This window comes from Orycteropus afer, unplaced genomic scaffold, assembly GCF_000298275.1.
Source record: "Orycteropus afer afer isolate SDZICR_OR568_19922 unplaced genomic scaffold, OryAfe1.0 scaffold00119, whole genome shotgun sequence".
Taxonomy (NCBI): Eukaryota; Metazoa; Chordata; class Mammalia; order Tubulidentata; family Orycteropodidae; genus Orycteropus; species Orycteropus afer.
The window spans coordinates 2653361-2671511 of NW_006921706.1; the positions used below are offsets into that span (position 1 = coordinate 2653361).

Consider the following 18151-nt stretch of genomic DNA (forward strand, 5'->3'; position numbering starts at 1 on the left):
GTTTATTTTCTATAATGAATTTATTTCTTGTTATTTCTCATTTGTATGTAATGCTGTCAATATACAAAAACATTCCAGGAGTATTTAAAAAAAAAAAAGTGCCAGTATCATGGGTTTTTTTTGTTTTGTTTTGTTTTTTTGGTAACTCCAGAAAAATTTAGGTGTTCTTTGGTGACCTTATGAAGCACAGAATGTACATTTAATTGAATACCCTTTAAATCATATCTACCCTCTCCCATTGAGTCAATTCCAACTAATAAGGACCTTGCAGGGTAGAGTAGAACTGCCCCAAAGGGTTTCCAAGGCTGTAAAATTTTTATGGAAGCAAAGTGCCACATCTTTTTCCCACAGAGTGCCTGGTAGGTTTTAACTGCTAATTCTTTGGTTGGCAACAAAGCACTTGACCACTGTGCCATCAGGACTCCTTAAATCATATCTAAAACAATGAAATACCTCCTTTCAGAAAAGATATCAACACCAAGGCTTTAAAAAATATCTAACATATATTTCATTGAAACTTGTACTGATCAAACAAATTTTTTAAGTGGTAAATTTATAGAAGAGTGATTGCCTGGGCCATTCCAGAAAATTCAGTAATTGAATTGAGACTATGAGATCAGCAGTAAACACTGTGTTATACAATAAAGAACTACAGGAATTATATGCCAGAATACCCCAATTAAATCTGCAGGATATATTTCAGAACTGACAAACAAATTTAAACTGGAACCCAGGAAGGTCTCCTGAGTCATTGAATCACAGTGTAGTTAACTAACAGTTTTTGAGGAACTCAGCTAGTATCTGTGATTTATATTAATCAATATATACACTATTTGGGACCACTGGTGGGATAGTACCTAAGGCCTTTGACTGCTGACCAGAAGGCTAGTGGTTCAAACCCACCAGCCACACCTCGGAAGGAAGATTGGGCAATCTACTTCCATAGTGATACCACCTAGGAAACCCAAAGAGGGGCCGCTCTGAGTCAGATAAGATTTGACGGCACTGTATTTGGTTTTGGTATACACTATTTACAAGAAAACCTAAAGTGAAAATCAGCAAAAGAATAGAATTATACACAAATAGATACATAGGCTTTCTACCTCTCTCCCTTTGATTAATTTCCTTTAGATATATAAAAGGACATCTATAACATAGAGGTCATTGTGAAGAACTATCTCAGTGTTGAACTTGTTTGGTTTACCAGTACAAGTAAGCAGCCCTTCAAGAGTGTTTTGTTTCAGCGATATGTCCATGAATCTCTATTTCATTTCATTTTTAGTAGCTCAAGCAAATTGTTCACTGATTATTCTATTTGATTCGTTCAAAATATGCCAAAAGCCAAAATTAAACTTACAAAGAAAATGGCCAGGTATTAGAAGCACAATGCTTTAATTAGTTTCCTTTATAAAACCATGTTTCCCTTCTAAAGTTTTCAACCTATATATGATATTAATTTCTTCAGGCTCCTATATGCCTCACAACTGCATCCCTAGGAGACTTCCCTTTTATAGTAACCTTTATTCTAAATCGATATAATAATAAGTTTAAAGATACTTTTAATCAATTGAAAGAAAAATATGGAGAATTTTCCAATAACTACAAAATAGCTGCTAATTTAAATGGTAGTCTGAATGGTACATACCACAAGTGAAATTAATTGCTTTTGTTAATTTTTTGTTAAAGAAATTTTCCCACATACTATAGACTCTTCTGTGTATAATGACTTTAAAAATTCATTTTTATGTGAAATGCTTGTCATTAATGTCAGGTTATTTCTGATATTTAGAGAAAGAGAAACAATTATTTCTGTATTTTCTCATATTAGTGTGCTAAGTACTTTTGCTGTTAGAAAAAAAAATAATCGCTTTTGGCTTTGACTGATGTGATGATGCACATCAGCAAAAATCATGATAAACTTTAATTGAGAAAGCTCACTGTGCTGCATACTAACCAAGTTAGAAGTGGCCAATTACTTATTCTTACTGTATTATGTGTTTCTGGTGAAGGGGGCTAGAAGGAAAGATAAAGTAGTTCTAAAAATAAAAAGGAAAAATAAAATCTGCAGAATATTTTTCAGAATTGACTAGCTATGACAGTAAGAGAAAGCATTAATGTAATACTATAATACCCCTTGTTGTTGTTGCTCTTGTAGATGCTATACAGAGTTGGCTTCCACTCGTAGCAACAATATATAAAACAGAAGGAAACACTGACTGGTCCTACACCAGCCTCACAATCCTTGCTATGCTTGAGCCCATCATTGGAGCCACTGTGTCAGTCCATCTTGTTGAGGGTCTTCCTCTTCTTCACTGACCATCCACTTTACCAAGCATGACATCCTTCTCCAGGAAATGGTCACTTCTGACAACATCACCAAAGTAGGTGAGATAAAGAGCGGGCCAATCTCTCTTCCAAGGAGCTTTCTGGCTGCACTTCTTTCAGGACAGATTTGTTAGTTCTTCTGGCAGTCCATGATACTTTCAGTATCTTCAACAACACCACAACTCAAAAGAATCAACTCTTCTTTCTTCCTTATTCCTTGTCCAGCTTTTGCACACATATGAGGCTATTGAAAAGACAGTGGCTTAGATCAGGTGCACTTTAGTCTTCAAAATGCCCTCTTCGCTTCTTAACATTTTAAACGGCTCTTTTGCAGCAGATTTTCCCAGTGCAATATTATATCTGATTTCCTGACTGCTGTTTCCATGGCTGTTGACTGTGGATCCAAGTAAAATGAAATCCCTGACAACTTCAATCTTTTCTCTATTTATTATGATGTTGCTTATTGGTCCGGTTGTAAGGATTTTCATTTTATGTTGAGGTGTAATCCATATTGAAGACTGTAGTCTTTGATCTTCATCAGTAAGTGCTTCAAGTCATCTTATCTTACAGCAAGCAAGGTTGTGTCATTTGTATATTACAGGATGTTAATGGTTCTTTCTCCCATTCTGATGCCATGTTCTTCTTCATATAGTCCAGCTTCTTGGATTAGTAGCTCAGCATACAGATTGAATAAGTATGGTTAAAGGATAAGACCCTGACACACGCCCTTCCTGATTTTAAACCATGCAGTATACTTGTTCTGTTTGCATGACAGCTTCTTGGTCTATGTACAGGTTCCTCATGAGAACAATTAAGAGTTCTGGGATTCCCATTCTTCTCAACATTATCCATAATTCATTATGATCCACATAGCTGAATGCCTTTGCATAGTCAATAAAATACAGGTAGACATCTCTCTGGTTTTCTTTTCTTTCAACCAAGATACATCTGACATCAGCAATGATATCCCTCATTCCACATCTGCTTCTGAATCCAGCTTGCATTTCTGGAAGATCCCTGTCAGTATACTACTGCAACCATATTTGAGTTATCTTCAGCAAGATTTTACTTGTACATCATATTAATGATATTGTTTGATAATCTCCACATTCTGTTGAATCACTTTTCTTTGAAATGGGCACAAATATCAATCTCTTCCAGTCAGTTAGCCAGTGGCTCTCTTCCAAATACTTGGCATAAACGAATAAGTGCTTCCAATACTGCATACATTTGGTGGATCATCTCAATGGTATTCCATTAATTCCTGGAGCCTTGCTTATCGCTAATTCCTTCAATGCAGCTTGGACTTCTTCCCTTAATCCCATTAGTTCTTGATCATATGCTACTGCTTGAAATAGTCAAATGTTGACCAATTCTTTTTGGTACAGTGACTCTGTATTTTTTCCATCTTCTTTTGATTCTTCCTGCATCGTTCAATATTATGCCCACAGAATCCTTCAGCATTGCAACTCAATGAAACCTTTATTCATTTCTTTCAGCTTCAGAAATTCTGAGTGTGTTCTTCCTTTTTAGTTTTCTAACTCCAGGTTTTTGCACATTATAATACTCTGCTTTGTCTTCTCAAACTTCTCTTTGAAATCTTCCGTTCAGTTCTTTTATTTCACCATTTCTTCATTTGCTTTTGCTAATCTGTTCAAGAGCAAGTTTCAGTCTCCTCTGACATCCATTTTGGTCTTTTCTGTCTTTTTAATGACCATTTGCTTTCTACATGTATGATTTTTTTTTCATGTCATCCTGCAATTTGTCTGGTTTTTGATCACTGGTGTTTAATGTGTCAGATCTATTCATCAAATGGTTTCTAAATTCAGATGGGATATAATTAAGGCCATATATTGGCTCTCATGGACTCAATTTAATTTCCTTTAGCTTAAACTTGAACTTGCACTTGAGCAATTGATGGTCTGTTCCACAATCAGCTCCTGGCCCTGTTTTGACTGATGATATTGAGCTTTTCCATCACCTCTTTCCACAGATGTAGTCAATCTGATTTCTGGATATTCCATCTGGTGAGGTCCACATGTATCGCCACTACTTATGTTGTTGAAAGAAGATTATTTGCAATGAATAAGTTGTTGACCTTACAAAATTCTATCATGCTATCTCCAGTATGATTTCTATCACCAAGGCCATGTTTTCCAGCCACCAATGATTCCTCTTTGTTTCCAACTTTTGCATTCCAGGCACCAGTAATTATCAATACATTCTGATTGCATGTTTGGTCAATTTTGGACTGTAGAAACTGGTACAAATCTTCAATTTCTTCATCTTTGGCTTTAGTAGTTGGTGCATTAATTTGAATAATAGTTGTATTAACCAGACTTCCTTGTGGGGATATGGATATTATTCTATAACAGCATCATTGCACTTCAGGATAGATCTTGAAATGTTGTTTTTGACAAGGAAGTTGGCACCATTCCTCTTCAATTTGTCATTCCTGGCATAGTAAATTATACGATTGTCTGATTCAAAATGGCTAATACCAGTCCATTTCAGGTCACTAATGCCTAGGATATCAATCTTTATGTGTTATATTTAGTTTTTGACAACTTCCAATTTTCCTAGATTCATACTCGGTACATTTCATGTTCTGACTATTAATGAATGTTTGAAGCAGTTTCTTCCCATTTTGAGTCATGCCCCATCAGCAAATGCAGGCCCGGAAAGCTTTACTCTCTCCGTGTCATTAAAATCAACTCTACTTTGAGGAAGAAGCTCTTCTTTAGTAGCATTTTGAGTGGCTTCCACCCTGAGGGGCTCATCTTCTGACACTATATCAAATAATGTTTCACTGCTATTCGTAAGGTTTTCAGTGGCCACTTTTTTTCTTTTTTCCAGAAGTTGATGGTCCCATCCTTCTTCCCAGTCTGTCTTAGTCTCAAAGCTCTGCTGAAACTTGTCCACCATGGGTATCCCTGCTGGTATTTGTAATACTGGTGGCATAGTCTCCAGCCTCACAGCAACATGCAAGCCACCATAATACAACAAACTGACAGACAAGTGGTGGATAATACCCTTAGGTAGCTTTTATTAGTGTGTTTCTCTGTGTATGTACATGTCCCTCCTGATCCAGATTTTGAGGGTTGCACAATGCCTGTGTTTACCTTACAGTTTATGCTATAAACAGACATATGCAGTATTATTATTATAAAATTAGGACAATATACCTCAAACCATGTTCAATATTCTCTGAGGTTCTATATGCAATCCCATACAATTGGAATGTAATAGTCCCCTCACAAAAGGGGAAAGAGAAGTATTGAAGCTTCCATTATTTTTGTTCTTTATTCTAAAAGTGTGGGTGTTGTAAACTATCAGAAGAAAATATTGTTTTATTAATAAATATGGTTTTATTAATGGTTTCATTAAAGGAAATGTGAGTCCAAGACATTCTTAATTTTTTACAACAAAGTGGCTATAGCTGTTAATGTTTGAAATATACACCCCCTCATTATTTATCAACATGGTTATGTTCCAAAGACCTAACCATTTCCTTATGTGAAAATTAGCATTATATGATAAAGAATGACCACCTTAGATTACAAAATGGATCATCTTAAATCACCATTACATAACTGCCAAATATTATCATTACGTAACTGCCAAGCCACTGAGAATCATAGCTAAGCCAAGCTGACACATAACCATAACCATCATAGCCAGTAACACTCTCACCTCACTTGTTGGCATATTACTAGCAGACATATGTTGTTAATGTGCAAAATAATCAGACACTAGATAATTTTACAATTGTTGTATGTACCAAATGTCAGATAACAAGACAGTCAATAAGTGAGGAGCAGATGTACAGCTATTCTTGATTCTCTTCTGCTATTTATATAATTTCAAATATCATCCTCAGACATTTGTAACAAGAAGTGTGAGCAGAATTTGACACTGTCTACCAAATATTTGTACTGTACAAAAGTTTGATGCCAAACTTCAGACATCAAGATATACCAGAAATGAAGCAAGGGCAAGTAACATTTATCCATAGTTCATTGTCAATTTATCAAAAGTCAGAGATAATTATAAATTAGTCTCATTAGCAGTTTTGAGGCATGGGTCATGTACTATTGTTAGGTGCCATCCAGTTGGTTCCAACTCTATGTAAAAGAGCATCAAAACTACCCATTCACACCATCCTCACAATCCTTGCTATGCTTGAGCCCATTGTTACAGCCACTTTGTCAATCCATCTCATTGTTGGTCTTTCTCTCTTTGCTGACCCTTTACTTTACCACTCTTGCTGTCCTTCTCCAGGCACTGGTCCCTCTTGATAGCATGCTAAAAATATGTGAGACAAGTGTGCTTCTAAGGAGCATGCTGGCTATACTTCTTCCAAGACAGATTTGTTCCTTCTCTGGCATTCCATGGTATATTCAGTATTCTTTGCCAACACCATAATTCAAATGAACCTCTTTTTATTTGGTCTTCCTTATTCACTGCTCAACTTTCACATGCAAAGAAGGTGATTGAAAATACCATGGCATGGGTCAGGCTCACCTTAGTCCTACAATCTGTATATGGGTCACATATGCAGGCAGAGTGCTTTGTAAAAAGTTCTGGAAAGTAGCCCAGTGAGGTATGCAGGTGGAGGTGGTGGCATGACCTCTTCTCTCATCATACCGCCCTGTAACTTCTCTACACCTGTGAACCAACAGGTTGGGGAAATTGCTCTGCCTAAGGTTTCTCAGTTTTTCTCCATCTAAAGTAAAGCCACAGTCCCCTTTTTACTGTGCTCAGTACTCTAAAGCAGATTCTACTTTCAAAGAACGAACAAACAAACAAACAAACAAATCAAAATCATTGGTGTTTAATAGATTCCAACTCATGGCGATCTCATGTGTTAAAGAGTAGAATTGCAATATAGGCTATGTAACTAAACTAATATAGCTGTTACCAATAAGCTGTACACCAGGGTGAAAACATGGACAAAATGGCAAATAAAATGTTTTATATTATTTTACAACACACAATAGCAGCCAAAAAAAAAAAAAAAAAATGCACCTATAGATACTGCTTAGTTACATCTAAAGTTCTGGTAACATAGTGCCTAAGGTATTTGACTGCTAACCAGAAGGTTGGCAGTGCAAAGCTCCCACCAGCCATTCCATGAAAGGTACACTGGGGAATCTACTTTTGTAAAGATTTACCACCTCAGAAATCCAAAGGAAGTTGCTGTGAGTTGGAATCAACTCAATGAAGGTGAGTTTGGTTTGGTGTTTTTGAAACACTTCATGGGATTAGTTTTCTTGTTTGAAGGTTTAGGATCATGGCTTGGTAGATCTATCCAGTCAATTGCCCTAATGTTGTTTTTAGAATTTCTGTTCTCTTAGTTCAGTGAGTAGTGTCTAGGGTCTTAAAAGCTTGCAGATAATCACCCAAGATACAAAATCATATCTATTTGCCTGAAACAGTGGCAGAAGAAGAAGATTTGGGAATCGTGAAAGGAAATGGACTGTTGGCTTAATTGCCTTAATAAACTGCTATCACCATCACTATGAGATCAAAAGAAATGGATGGCATTATTGAACATTTTGATCAAAAGCACAATAAATGAGTCCTGATCAAAAGGAGGAAAACTGTGTGACAGAAATTCAAACTTTGATCAAAAGGAGGAAAATTGTGCGACAGTACTTCAAACTTACATGGAAACTGGACCTCTTTGATTCATTGAGAATGAGGCAAACCTGAAATGAAATGCCTGGACATAATTTTTAAACCTTGAACTGAAACTATACCATGAAGCTATAATTAAACTAATTGACAGTTTAACCTAATTGATAAAGAATGTGTTCCTCAAGCATAGCACTCTTATAAAGAATTATCTGTATGAGTGGAGACTGACAACAGTTAATCTAAAGCACAGATGAGAGCTTTAACGGGCATGGAGCCTAAATTAATGGTGATGAAGCGATATGGGTAGAAAAGAATGGTGATACATTGTGATGTAACCAGTGTTACTGAACTGTTCATGTCGAAATTTTGAATGGATGTTTGTTTGGTTGGGTATATTAACACCAAAAATAAGAAAAAATTCAGAAATCATGATTATTTTTTTTGTATAATTTCTTAAGGAATTTCTGTATTTTTCTCCAAACAGCCTCAAAACCAGTAGACTTGAAATTATGCACTGGTCCAGTCCCTAATACTACACAGCTGTGTCACATACCCTGTCCAATCGAATGTAAGGTATCATCTTGGTCTGCTTGGGGACCTTGTACTTATGAAAACTGTAATGACCAGCAAGGCAAAAAAGGTATGTAATATTGACATAATAATCTTGAACCCCCATCAACTGAGACAAAATCATTGATTATTTAAAAATGCTACTCTGTGTTTCCTTATTATTCATTTGTGATATTTTCCAGAATGGCTAAAAAGAATTGATTGTTAAAGATTAAACCCATTCTGGTGATGGTATCACAAGATTAAAACTGAAGGACAAAGGCAAGATGCTTGTTAAGTTAAAACAACAGATGGAGAACTCTGAGACAGTTTAGTGCAGTGGTTAAGATGAGTTGTGGTGTCAGGCTGACCTGGATTAGAAAACCTACTTTTTTCCTTACTACTCTGATAAGTTAATTAATTTATTTAAATCATTGCCCCTTATCTGTATAGGATATAATAATATTTGCTCTAAAGATTAAATGAGATAATAAACTCAAAACATTTAACTCTATTCCTGGCCCATAGCTAGTACCCAACAAACAGTACTCATTATTTTGAAGGCAAGAAAATAAATACTCTTGCTTTTATAATGCAAATCATATCTCTAAAAGTAAAATAAATGCAATGTTTTACTTTGTAACTAGGCTTAATGAGCTAATTTTCTCATGATTAGGAATTGAACGCATTTTTTGTTTAAAAGGACAGTCTTCTAGTGATTCTCAAATATTCATATAGCAATAAGCAGACTTTATTAATTTTGTAATACACTGACAAGAAGGACAATACTTAGGGGCCATTAAAGCCCAGATGGTTTATGTTCCTAATTCAAATTTCCAGAGTCTAATCAACTGAGGTTCAAAGAGACATTTTCTCTAGGACCATACTAAATTCTCAGAAGTTCCTTTTCCAAATTTAATCATGACAGTGCTGAAGAATTAAAACTAAGATAGCAAAATAAGAATTCTCTCTTCTCATATTTCTGAATAGCTTGGTATTTTATTGTTTCTTTGAATATTCTGTAACTCTAGACTTTCCAAATCAACCAAAATATCTATCTACCTCTTTTTCTTCTGCCTACAGCCTAAAATGGAGATAGAATAGATAATATTTCTTGTTTTCTGTTTACTGTAACAAGCTAAAATCTAAAGCTCTCTCCTTTTCCTTTCAGCTCATTCATTCATTTATTGATTTAATAAATAATTTGTGAGAGTTAACTTTAAGCTACAGTTTGGGGATATACAAGTGATTCAAAAGAGACATGACATCTACCTTCATTAAGCTTTCACTCTGGGTTTTTGTTTAGTTTTCTGAAATACTCAACACCTGATAGTAACAAAAAATATTTTCTTTCCTCAATAATTGAGGTTTCAAACTGAGGAAGCGGCGCATTACCAGTGAGCCTACTGGAGGCTCTGGGGGGACTGGAAACTGCCCTCACTTACTGGAAGCCATTCCCTGTGAAGAACCATCCTGCTATGACTGGAAAGCAGTGAGACTCAGAGACTGTGAACCGGATAATGGAAAGGAGTGTGGTCCAGGGACTCAAGTTCAAGAGGTTGTATGCATCAACAGTGATGGTGAGACAGATGTATCTATACATTTTTATGAATGTCTCTTTAACCCTGGAGATACATATGCCTTTACCTTAAATTAAAATCTTCTGTCTTCTTTCATCATAACTGGTTCAATTTACAAACATAGAAATACTTATTTCCTTCTCTTCCTCCTTCCCTCCCTGTCTCCCTTATTTTTTCTTCTAATACATGTTTTTGGCTCAATATATCTATAATAAACCAACAAACCAAACTCACTGCCATCTCATCGGATTCGACTCATAGCCACCCCTCCTTGGGTTTCTGAGGTGTTATCACTACGGAAGTAGGTTGCCCAACCTTCCTTCTGAGGAGTGGCTGGTGGGTTATAACCACCAGCCTTCTGGTTAGCAGTCAAATGCCTTAGGCACTACACCACCAGAGCTCCCATATCTATAATCTCAACATGTAAATCAATATAGAATTATTAATGAAATATTTTAAAATTATTTTTAAGTATTTTAAAGTACATATAGCATAACATTTACCATCTTAACCATTTTAAATTGCACAATTCAGTGGCATTAATCACATTCACAGTGTTGATTGTATAACATTTTCATCACCCCAAACAGAAACTCCATAGCCATTAAGCAGTTACTCCCCATTATACTTTCCCACTTTCTGGCAAATAATAACCTGCTTTTTAATCTCCATGATTTGCCTGTTTTAGATATTTCATATAAATAGCATCATATAATATGTGGCTTAGCATAATGTTTTCAGGGTTCATCCATAATGTAATATGTATGAGTCCTTTACTCCTTTTTATAGCTATTTGATGCCTATACCACATTTTGTTGTTTATCCATTCATCGGGTGATGGACATATCCCTGCCCCCCCCCCATTCTTTGGCTATTATGATAGTGCTGCTGTGAACATGTACATAGCATTTGAGTACCTATTTTTACTTCTTATAGGCATATACCTAGGAGTGGAAATGCTGAGTCATATAATTCTATGATTCACTTATTGAGGAACCACTGAAATATTTTCCATAGCATTTTACCATTTTACATTCCCACTAGCAATGTGTGGGAGTTCCAGTTTCTCCTCTGCATCTTCTCAACACTACTTATTTTATGCTTTGTTGTTTCTTTTTTTTTTTTTTGCTTTTGTTTTTAATATGGCCATCTTAGTGCGTGTGAAGTGGTATCTCTTCATGATTTTGATTTGTATTTCCCTAATGACTAATGGTGCTACTTTACATGTGCTTGTTGAACATTTATGTATTTTGTTTGGAGAAATATCAATTCATGTTCTTTGTCTCTTTGTAAATTGGACGTTTGTTTTTTTTTTTTTTGTCTTTTTATTGTTGTAAGAGTTTTTTACATTTTAAATACTAGACCCTTACTAGATATATGAGTTGCAAATATTTTCTCCCATTCTTTAGGTTGTCTTTTTACTTTCTTGATAGTATCCTTTGATGCATGTTTTTAATTTTGAGTAAGTCAAATTTATCTATTTTGGTGTTTGAGCTTTTGATGTATAGTTATGCAACTATTGCAAAATCTAAGGTCATGATGATTTGTTCCTATGGATTTCTTCTAAGAGTTTTATCATGTTAGTTCTTACATTTAAGTCTTTGATCCATTTGGAGTTAATTTTTGTACAGGGTGTGAGTTAAGAATCCAACTTGATTCTTTTATGTGTGGAGATCCACCTGTCTTAGCATGATTTTGGAAAAAAAAACAAACAAACAAACTGTTGTTTCTTCATCCAGTGGTTTTGGCACCCTTTCAACAATCGATTCATTTTTGATGTATGGGTTTATTTCTGGACTTTCAATTCTATTCTATTGATCTTTATCCTTGTACCACTATCACACTGTTTTGTTGATTGTAGCATTGTAGTAAATTTTGAAATTGAAAAGCATGAGTGCTCCAGTTTTCTTTTTTTCTCAAGGTTATTTTAACTACTTGTGGTCCCTTGCAATTCCATATGAATTTTAGGATTAGCTTTTCCATTTCATTAAAAAAAAAAAAAAAAAAAAGGCCATTGGGATTTCATAGGTATTGCATTAAATCTGTAGATCACTTTGGTGAGTATTTCTTCTTCATAATATGAAGTGTTCTAATTCATTTATGTAGGTCTTTAATTCATTTCAACAATGTCTTATAGTTTTCAGTGTACAATTCTTATACCTCCTTTATTAAATTTACTCCTAAATATTTTATTGTTATTGTAGGTGGAATTGTTTTCTTAATTTCCATTTTGAATTGTTCTTTTGTAGCGTATAGAAATACAACTGATTTCTTAGTGTTCATCTTTGATTCTGTAACTTTCCTAAACTTTTTTATTGGCTCTAACAGTTGTATGTGTGTGTGGATTTTCTACATATAAGATCAAGTCATATGCAAACAGAGATTTTTCCTCTTATTTTCCAATTTGAATGTCTTCTATTTCTTTTTTGTAGCCTAATTGCTCTGACTAGAACTTTCAGTACAATGTGGAATGGAGGTGACAAAAGCAGCCATCCTTGTATTGTTCTTAATCTTAAGGAGAGTACTTTCAGTATTTTACCATTACTTATGATGTTTCTGTAGTTAGGTGCTTTCAAAACTATGCCCAGTCGTTCACCATCCTCAAAATTGTTGCTATGTTTGAGCCCTTTCTTACAGACACTGTGTTAATCCTTGAGGGTCTTTCTCTTTTTCTCTCTTCACCAAATATGATGTCCTTCTCCAGGGTCTTGTCCCTCCTGATAACATGTCCAAGTAAATGAGACAGTTTTGTCATCCTCACTAAAAAGGAGCATTCTGTCTTTCCTCTAAACTTAACTTATTTATTCTTCTGGCAGTCCATGGTATATTTAATATTCTTCACCAGCGTTGTAATTTAAGGGCATCATTGTTTCTTAATTCTTTCTTATTCATTGTCCAGCTTTCACATACATATGAGGCAATTGAAAATATCATGGCTTGGGTCAGGTGTACTTTAGTCCTCGAAGTGACATCTTTGCCTTTTAGCACTTTAAAGAGGTTTTGGCAGCAAATTTGCCCTATCCAATATGTCATTTGATTCTACATCCATGGGTGTGAATTGTGTTTTTTTCATATATGCTTTTATCATGTTGACAAAGTTTCCTTATATTAGTTTGTTTAATGTTTTTATCTGGGAAGAATTCTTTCTTTCTTTTGATGCCAGTAGAGGGGATTCAAGAAATATATTTTCAAGAGATATACTCAAGAGATTCAGAGAATATTTTTAAAATTGAAAACAGATCATGTAAAATAGTAAATCATCACCAGGGAAGCAATATCAAATTTAAAAATAACAACAAAAAATGACATTGTCCAAATGATATTTGTTATTTACACATAGAAAATAATATGGAAATAAAGAAGGCTTGTAAAGGTTGTGGGTATGAATAAAGAATTCGTTTTTATTTCCCTCATATTGTGTCTTAGTAATATAATTTAATTTCCAGGCTCCTATGCCATAAAACCTAATACAGTCTAAACTTCCTTGATCAGCCTTCTCCTGCTCTCCTGGAACCTGTCATCTAGGAAGGTGATTGAGCTGCTACTTGGGTGGTAGTTTTTCATATGGTTCTTTTCCTAAACATTGGATTTTACATTGGATTTTTACAACAGACATTTATTTATTATTCTGTCTTATTGTTAACCCTGACATAGAATTTTTACATATTTCCCAAGTATACCACTACCATATTCAGGAGAACTCCATGCCCCTCAAAAATTCCTGAGTCACACTAAAGAACTGTAAGGCTCCCCAGACATAGCTTAAATCCTCTGCATAAGATTCTTTCTAAAGCTCCTTCTAATTCTCAAATTCTATGATTCTGCACACCAGCGCAGCATGAGCACCAGGCCCCAGGGTCCCATGCTTGACAGTTTATGCTGTTTATAGCACATACAGAAACATTCTGGTACCCCCTTAAGGGCACTGAAACATCTGCCAACCATCATAATTCCTTTCATCCTATTATCTTCCAGCAAGCGGTATTGTTTCCTTCTGTGACTCAGTCACTGTTCAGTAGAGATAGATACTCTCTGGGGTGGGAGACTGATAGACACTGCTATTACTATTAACCTTTGACTTTGGAACACACAGTGTCATCTTTTGTCCTGGGTCCAAAGTAACCATGCAGGGCATTAGGTAAAATCCAAACCGGCACTTGAGGTTGGTAGATGATGAAGGAGTATTGCTTCCTACCTTTTATGATGGATTTTTTTGTGTTCTGCTTTTTCCTAGGTTTATATGAGCAGCTATGATACATACTCTTTCTAGCTTTTCCCACTACTCTAAGGGAAAAGAGGAGCAGGAGAAAATAAATATTGTGCATTGGTACCTAGGGAAAAGAAAGCAAAAGAAACCCATTCTGTGACTCTTTTCCTCTCACATCAAATCCTAATTTGTATGAGATGGCACTCTATTTTTTTTTTTTTTCTGAATTACAGTAATAATAGGGTCATATTAATTTTAGTATCATTGGTAACTCCTTACTTATACTGCTTCTTGATTTTTTTTCTCAATTTACATAATTTTTATTGTCCTCTTATAGATAAGTGAGGAACTAGGATCTTATGCATTGTAAAAAGTGTATTTGTGTGAGGCAAAAGTTAAATTGAAAAATTAATTATACATGGTGTTCCTACCTCAATGTTACCAAATGAAAAATCAGGACCTCCTTACCTGGTACAATGATCTTCCTGGGTATTACGCAAAGTGAGTATATTTTAAAATGTAAGTGATTAATTTTAATATTCTTAAAGAAATAGTTTATAAACAAATAATCATATCCTGAATTTCTTGAGGGAGCCCTGGTGGTACAGTGGTTAAGGTGCTCAGTTGATAACCAAAGAGTTAGTGGTTGTACCCAACAGCTGCTCTGTGGGAAAGAAGATGTAGTGGTCTGCTTCTGTAAAGATTTACAGCCTTAGAAACCCTATGGGGCAGTCTACTCTGTCCTATATGAGTTGGAATCGATTCAGTGGCAGTACAGTTGGTGTTTGGTAAATTGTCTTGTGAGGCACTAAAGAACAAGTTGAGAAATGAGTTACATATATTTAGGTATACTGGAAAGTAACATAAGCTATGACCTAAAAAACAAATTGATAACTCACAACAGAATTAAAACTGGCTGCACTTTGTCCACTTCAAAGACAGAATGAATTAAAAGAACAATGTGACTAATACTCAGTTCTGACATTGTTGTCCTTTATCAGGACCAAACCTACTGCCATCAAGTCGCTTCTGACTCGTAGTGACCCTAAAGGACAGAGTAGAATTGCACCCTAGGGTTGCTAAGGGTATAAATCTTTACAGAATTAGACTACCACACCTCTCTCCTGCTTTATCACGATATATCATTCATAATGAAATTTTACATCTTGACATTAATTAACTATAGTACCACTCAAGTACTTTAACTGGTTCAAGTACAAGGAGTAGGTATAAAACCAGGAAAATTCTTTACTATTACAAATCCTAGAACCTGCTCCAATTTGTGAAGAAACTGAAACATGATTGCACTGATAGCATTAGAGCAAAAGCAGGAGCCCTGTAATACTTCTCCAATATTGTCACCTGGTAAGTGTTTAGCAGCTGCACCAAATGTTGTTTGGTAATTAAATCGAGCCCAGGGAATTAAAGTTGATTAGTTGTACAGACTCTACCTCTAGGCCTGGGCTGTAACTATTGATTTTGTTTTATAATTAAGTTAAAGCTCAACTAGGGAAATGAGGAATCAGAGCTGGTGGATCTAGCAAATAATAGAAAGACCTTTTCCTTCCCACATTCCTCACAAATTTCACTATTCTTTTAATGGCCTCAAAGCATTTAAAGCCTCTATTTTTTTCTTGAGATGTTCTTGTTCAGGTGTCCAGAGATCAATAGGATGGGTTGATATTGTCAAACATTTTTTCTATTGTCTTCTAGACAATAGCTCTATCGGAATAGGGTTGTGACAGTGCCAAGGAGGTTGTTATAAGCTTCTCTGATAGAAGGGTGTGACAGGAATGCAAGACTAAAAGGCAGCTTAGAAGACAATTATATTCCCCAGACAGAGGTAAACATTATCTGTAAAGTAGAACAAGATATTACTCATGTTTGAAGATCTTTGACAAGCAAGTCCAGGTCGCTGAGCACAAATGCAGGAACCAATCAAAAGGGCTGCTGGGTGGGAGGGGCAAGGAGGAGGGCTTCTAGGGGATTTTGTAGCTATGAGACACTCAAAATCTGTTCTATTTTCATTTTTGTGACATCTGTGTATGTACTTTTTAAAGGCAAACTTGACAAGTCCAGAATTTATTGCTTCCCAAATTGGTTAGTTAGAGGCAGAAAGCAAAATTAAGAGGCTAAAGGTGGGGAAAAAAGATCTATTGTCTTATTACTTAAGGAAGAAAGAGTCTATAAAGCAAATGTTTTCAATTGCCCTCCCCTCTGTGGGGGGAAGAAATTATACCCATGTTTCATTATATGTACTCTATTCAAATATCAAAATATTGATACATTTCTGTGTGAATTTTAAAAATTCAGTATTATTTTGTTTTCTGTATTAAAGGAGCTCTGGTAACATAGTGCCTAAAGCATTTGACTGCTAACCAGAAGGCTGGCAGTTCAAACCCACCAGCCACTCCTCAGAAGGAAGACTGGGCTATCTACTTCCGTAAAGATAACGCCTCAGAAACACAAGGAGGGTGGCTATGAGTTGGATCCAACTCAACAGCAGTGAATGAGAGTGTGTGAATTTTATTATAAACCAGAGAACCTCAGAAATTTCCAAATGTCTCCAGGTCTGTGCTACCTAATAATTTCTCCATGTTAGTAAAAGTTAACTAAACACACATAACCATACTCACATACATGACTCAGTTTCCTATGTGATTGACTTTTATAAAATAAAAAATAATCTTTTCACTGAAGACTGCGGGTGGTACAAACAGTTCATGAACTCGGCTGCTCACCAGAAGGTTAGAAGTTTGAGTTACCCAGAAGCACTTGGCCTGGTGATTGAATTCCAAAGAGTCAATCATTGAAAACCCTGCAAAGCACAGTTCTACTCTAACACACATGGGATCATCATTAGTCATGATCAACTGAATGGCAGCTGTTCATTTATCAATGATAAATGACAATTTATCATTACAAAGCTGTTTACAGTACAGTAGTATGGAGCAGTTCTACTCTGTAAAATGCAAGATCACCATGTGTTGGTGGCCAACTTGATGGCCACTAACAACAACAACAACAACAGGAACCATAATGAGAATCACCAGCCATGGTCCTCAGCAAGTACTATGGTGCCCTTGCAGCAGTAGGGCTCTCGCTCAATTCTTTCCTTTCTCTTACTCTGGGCGAAACATACCAATATTCGCACAATTGAGAGTGGCATTATTACTTGGATAACCTTGAAACTTCTGTAATTTATTTCTTAAAAAAGCGGACTTACCTTAAATAGTGTTAACAATAAATGTCTTCCATACACCAAAGAGCAGACCGGGACACCGCTGTACCATGTCACCGTGCTTTAAAAACTGCTGTATTATTAAGAACTTCTGTCAGTAAATTCTTTGTTTCAAATAGAACTGTAGCAATAACATGAGATGTTTATAAGTCATGTATAAGTGAAAGAAGAAACATATACACGTGTAATTCACACAGAAATAAATGAGGTTATGTAAGTGTGTGTATATATGTTTGTGCATTCATTACATACAAATCTTTTCGATCTTTTTCCAGTTTACCTTATAAGCATCTAGATCTGTTTCTGGAAAGAGTGCACTGAATCCACTAGTATTAGAATCTCCTTAAATGTGAATCTTATGTATAGACCCAATGAATTGCAATCTATGGAGAGGTGTCTCAGAAATGTGCATTTTATGAGATTTCTGAATTTTTACGGTTCTGAAGTGCACTGGAATTTGAGAAATGCTTTACTAAAATGGAGGAAAACTTGGTCACAGCCAGCTACCCAGAGGGACAGAGTAGTTGATCCTGCGGGCTTGGGACCATAGTCGCAGGGGACATCAAGCTCAATTGGCATAACATACTATACAAAACATTGTTCCACCTA

The 18151-nt window shown here is 35.6% G+C and overlaps 1 protein-coding gene across 1 annotated transcript in view; it reads left to right on the top strand.

Moving 5' to 3' along the window:
* THSD7A (thrombospondin type 1 domain containing 7A) overlaps positions 1–18151 on the top strand; it is a 639499-nt gene that overhangs the window by 404458 nt on the left and 216890 nt on the right. Inside the window, exons 5-6 of the mRNA XM_042781429.1 lie at positions 8450–8605; positions 9882–10094. Of these exons, the coding sequence (XP_042637363.1) occupies positions 8450–8605; positions 9882–10094 (369 nt within the window). The remainder of the gene's footprint in view (positions 1–8449; positions 8606–9881; positions 10095–18151) is intronic.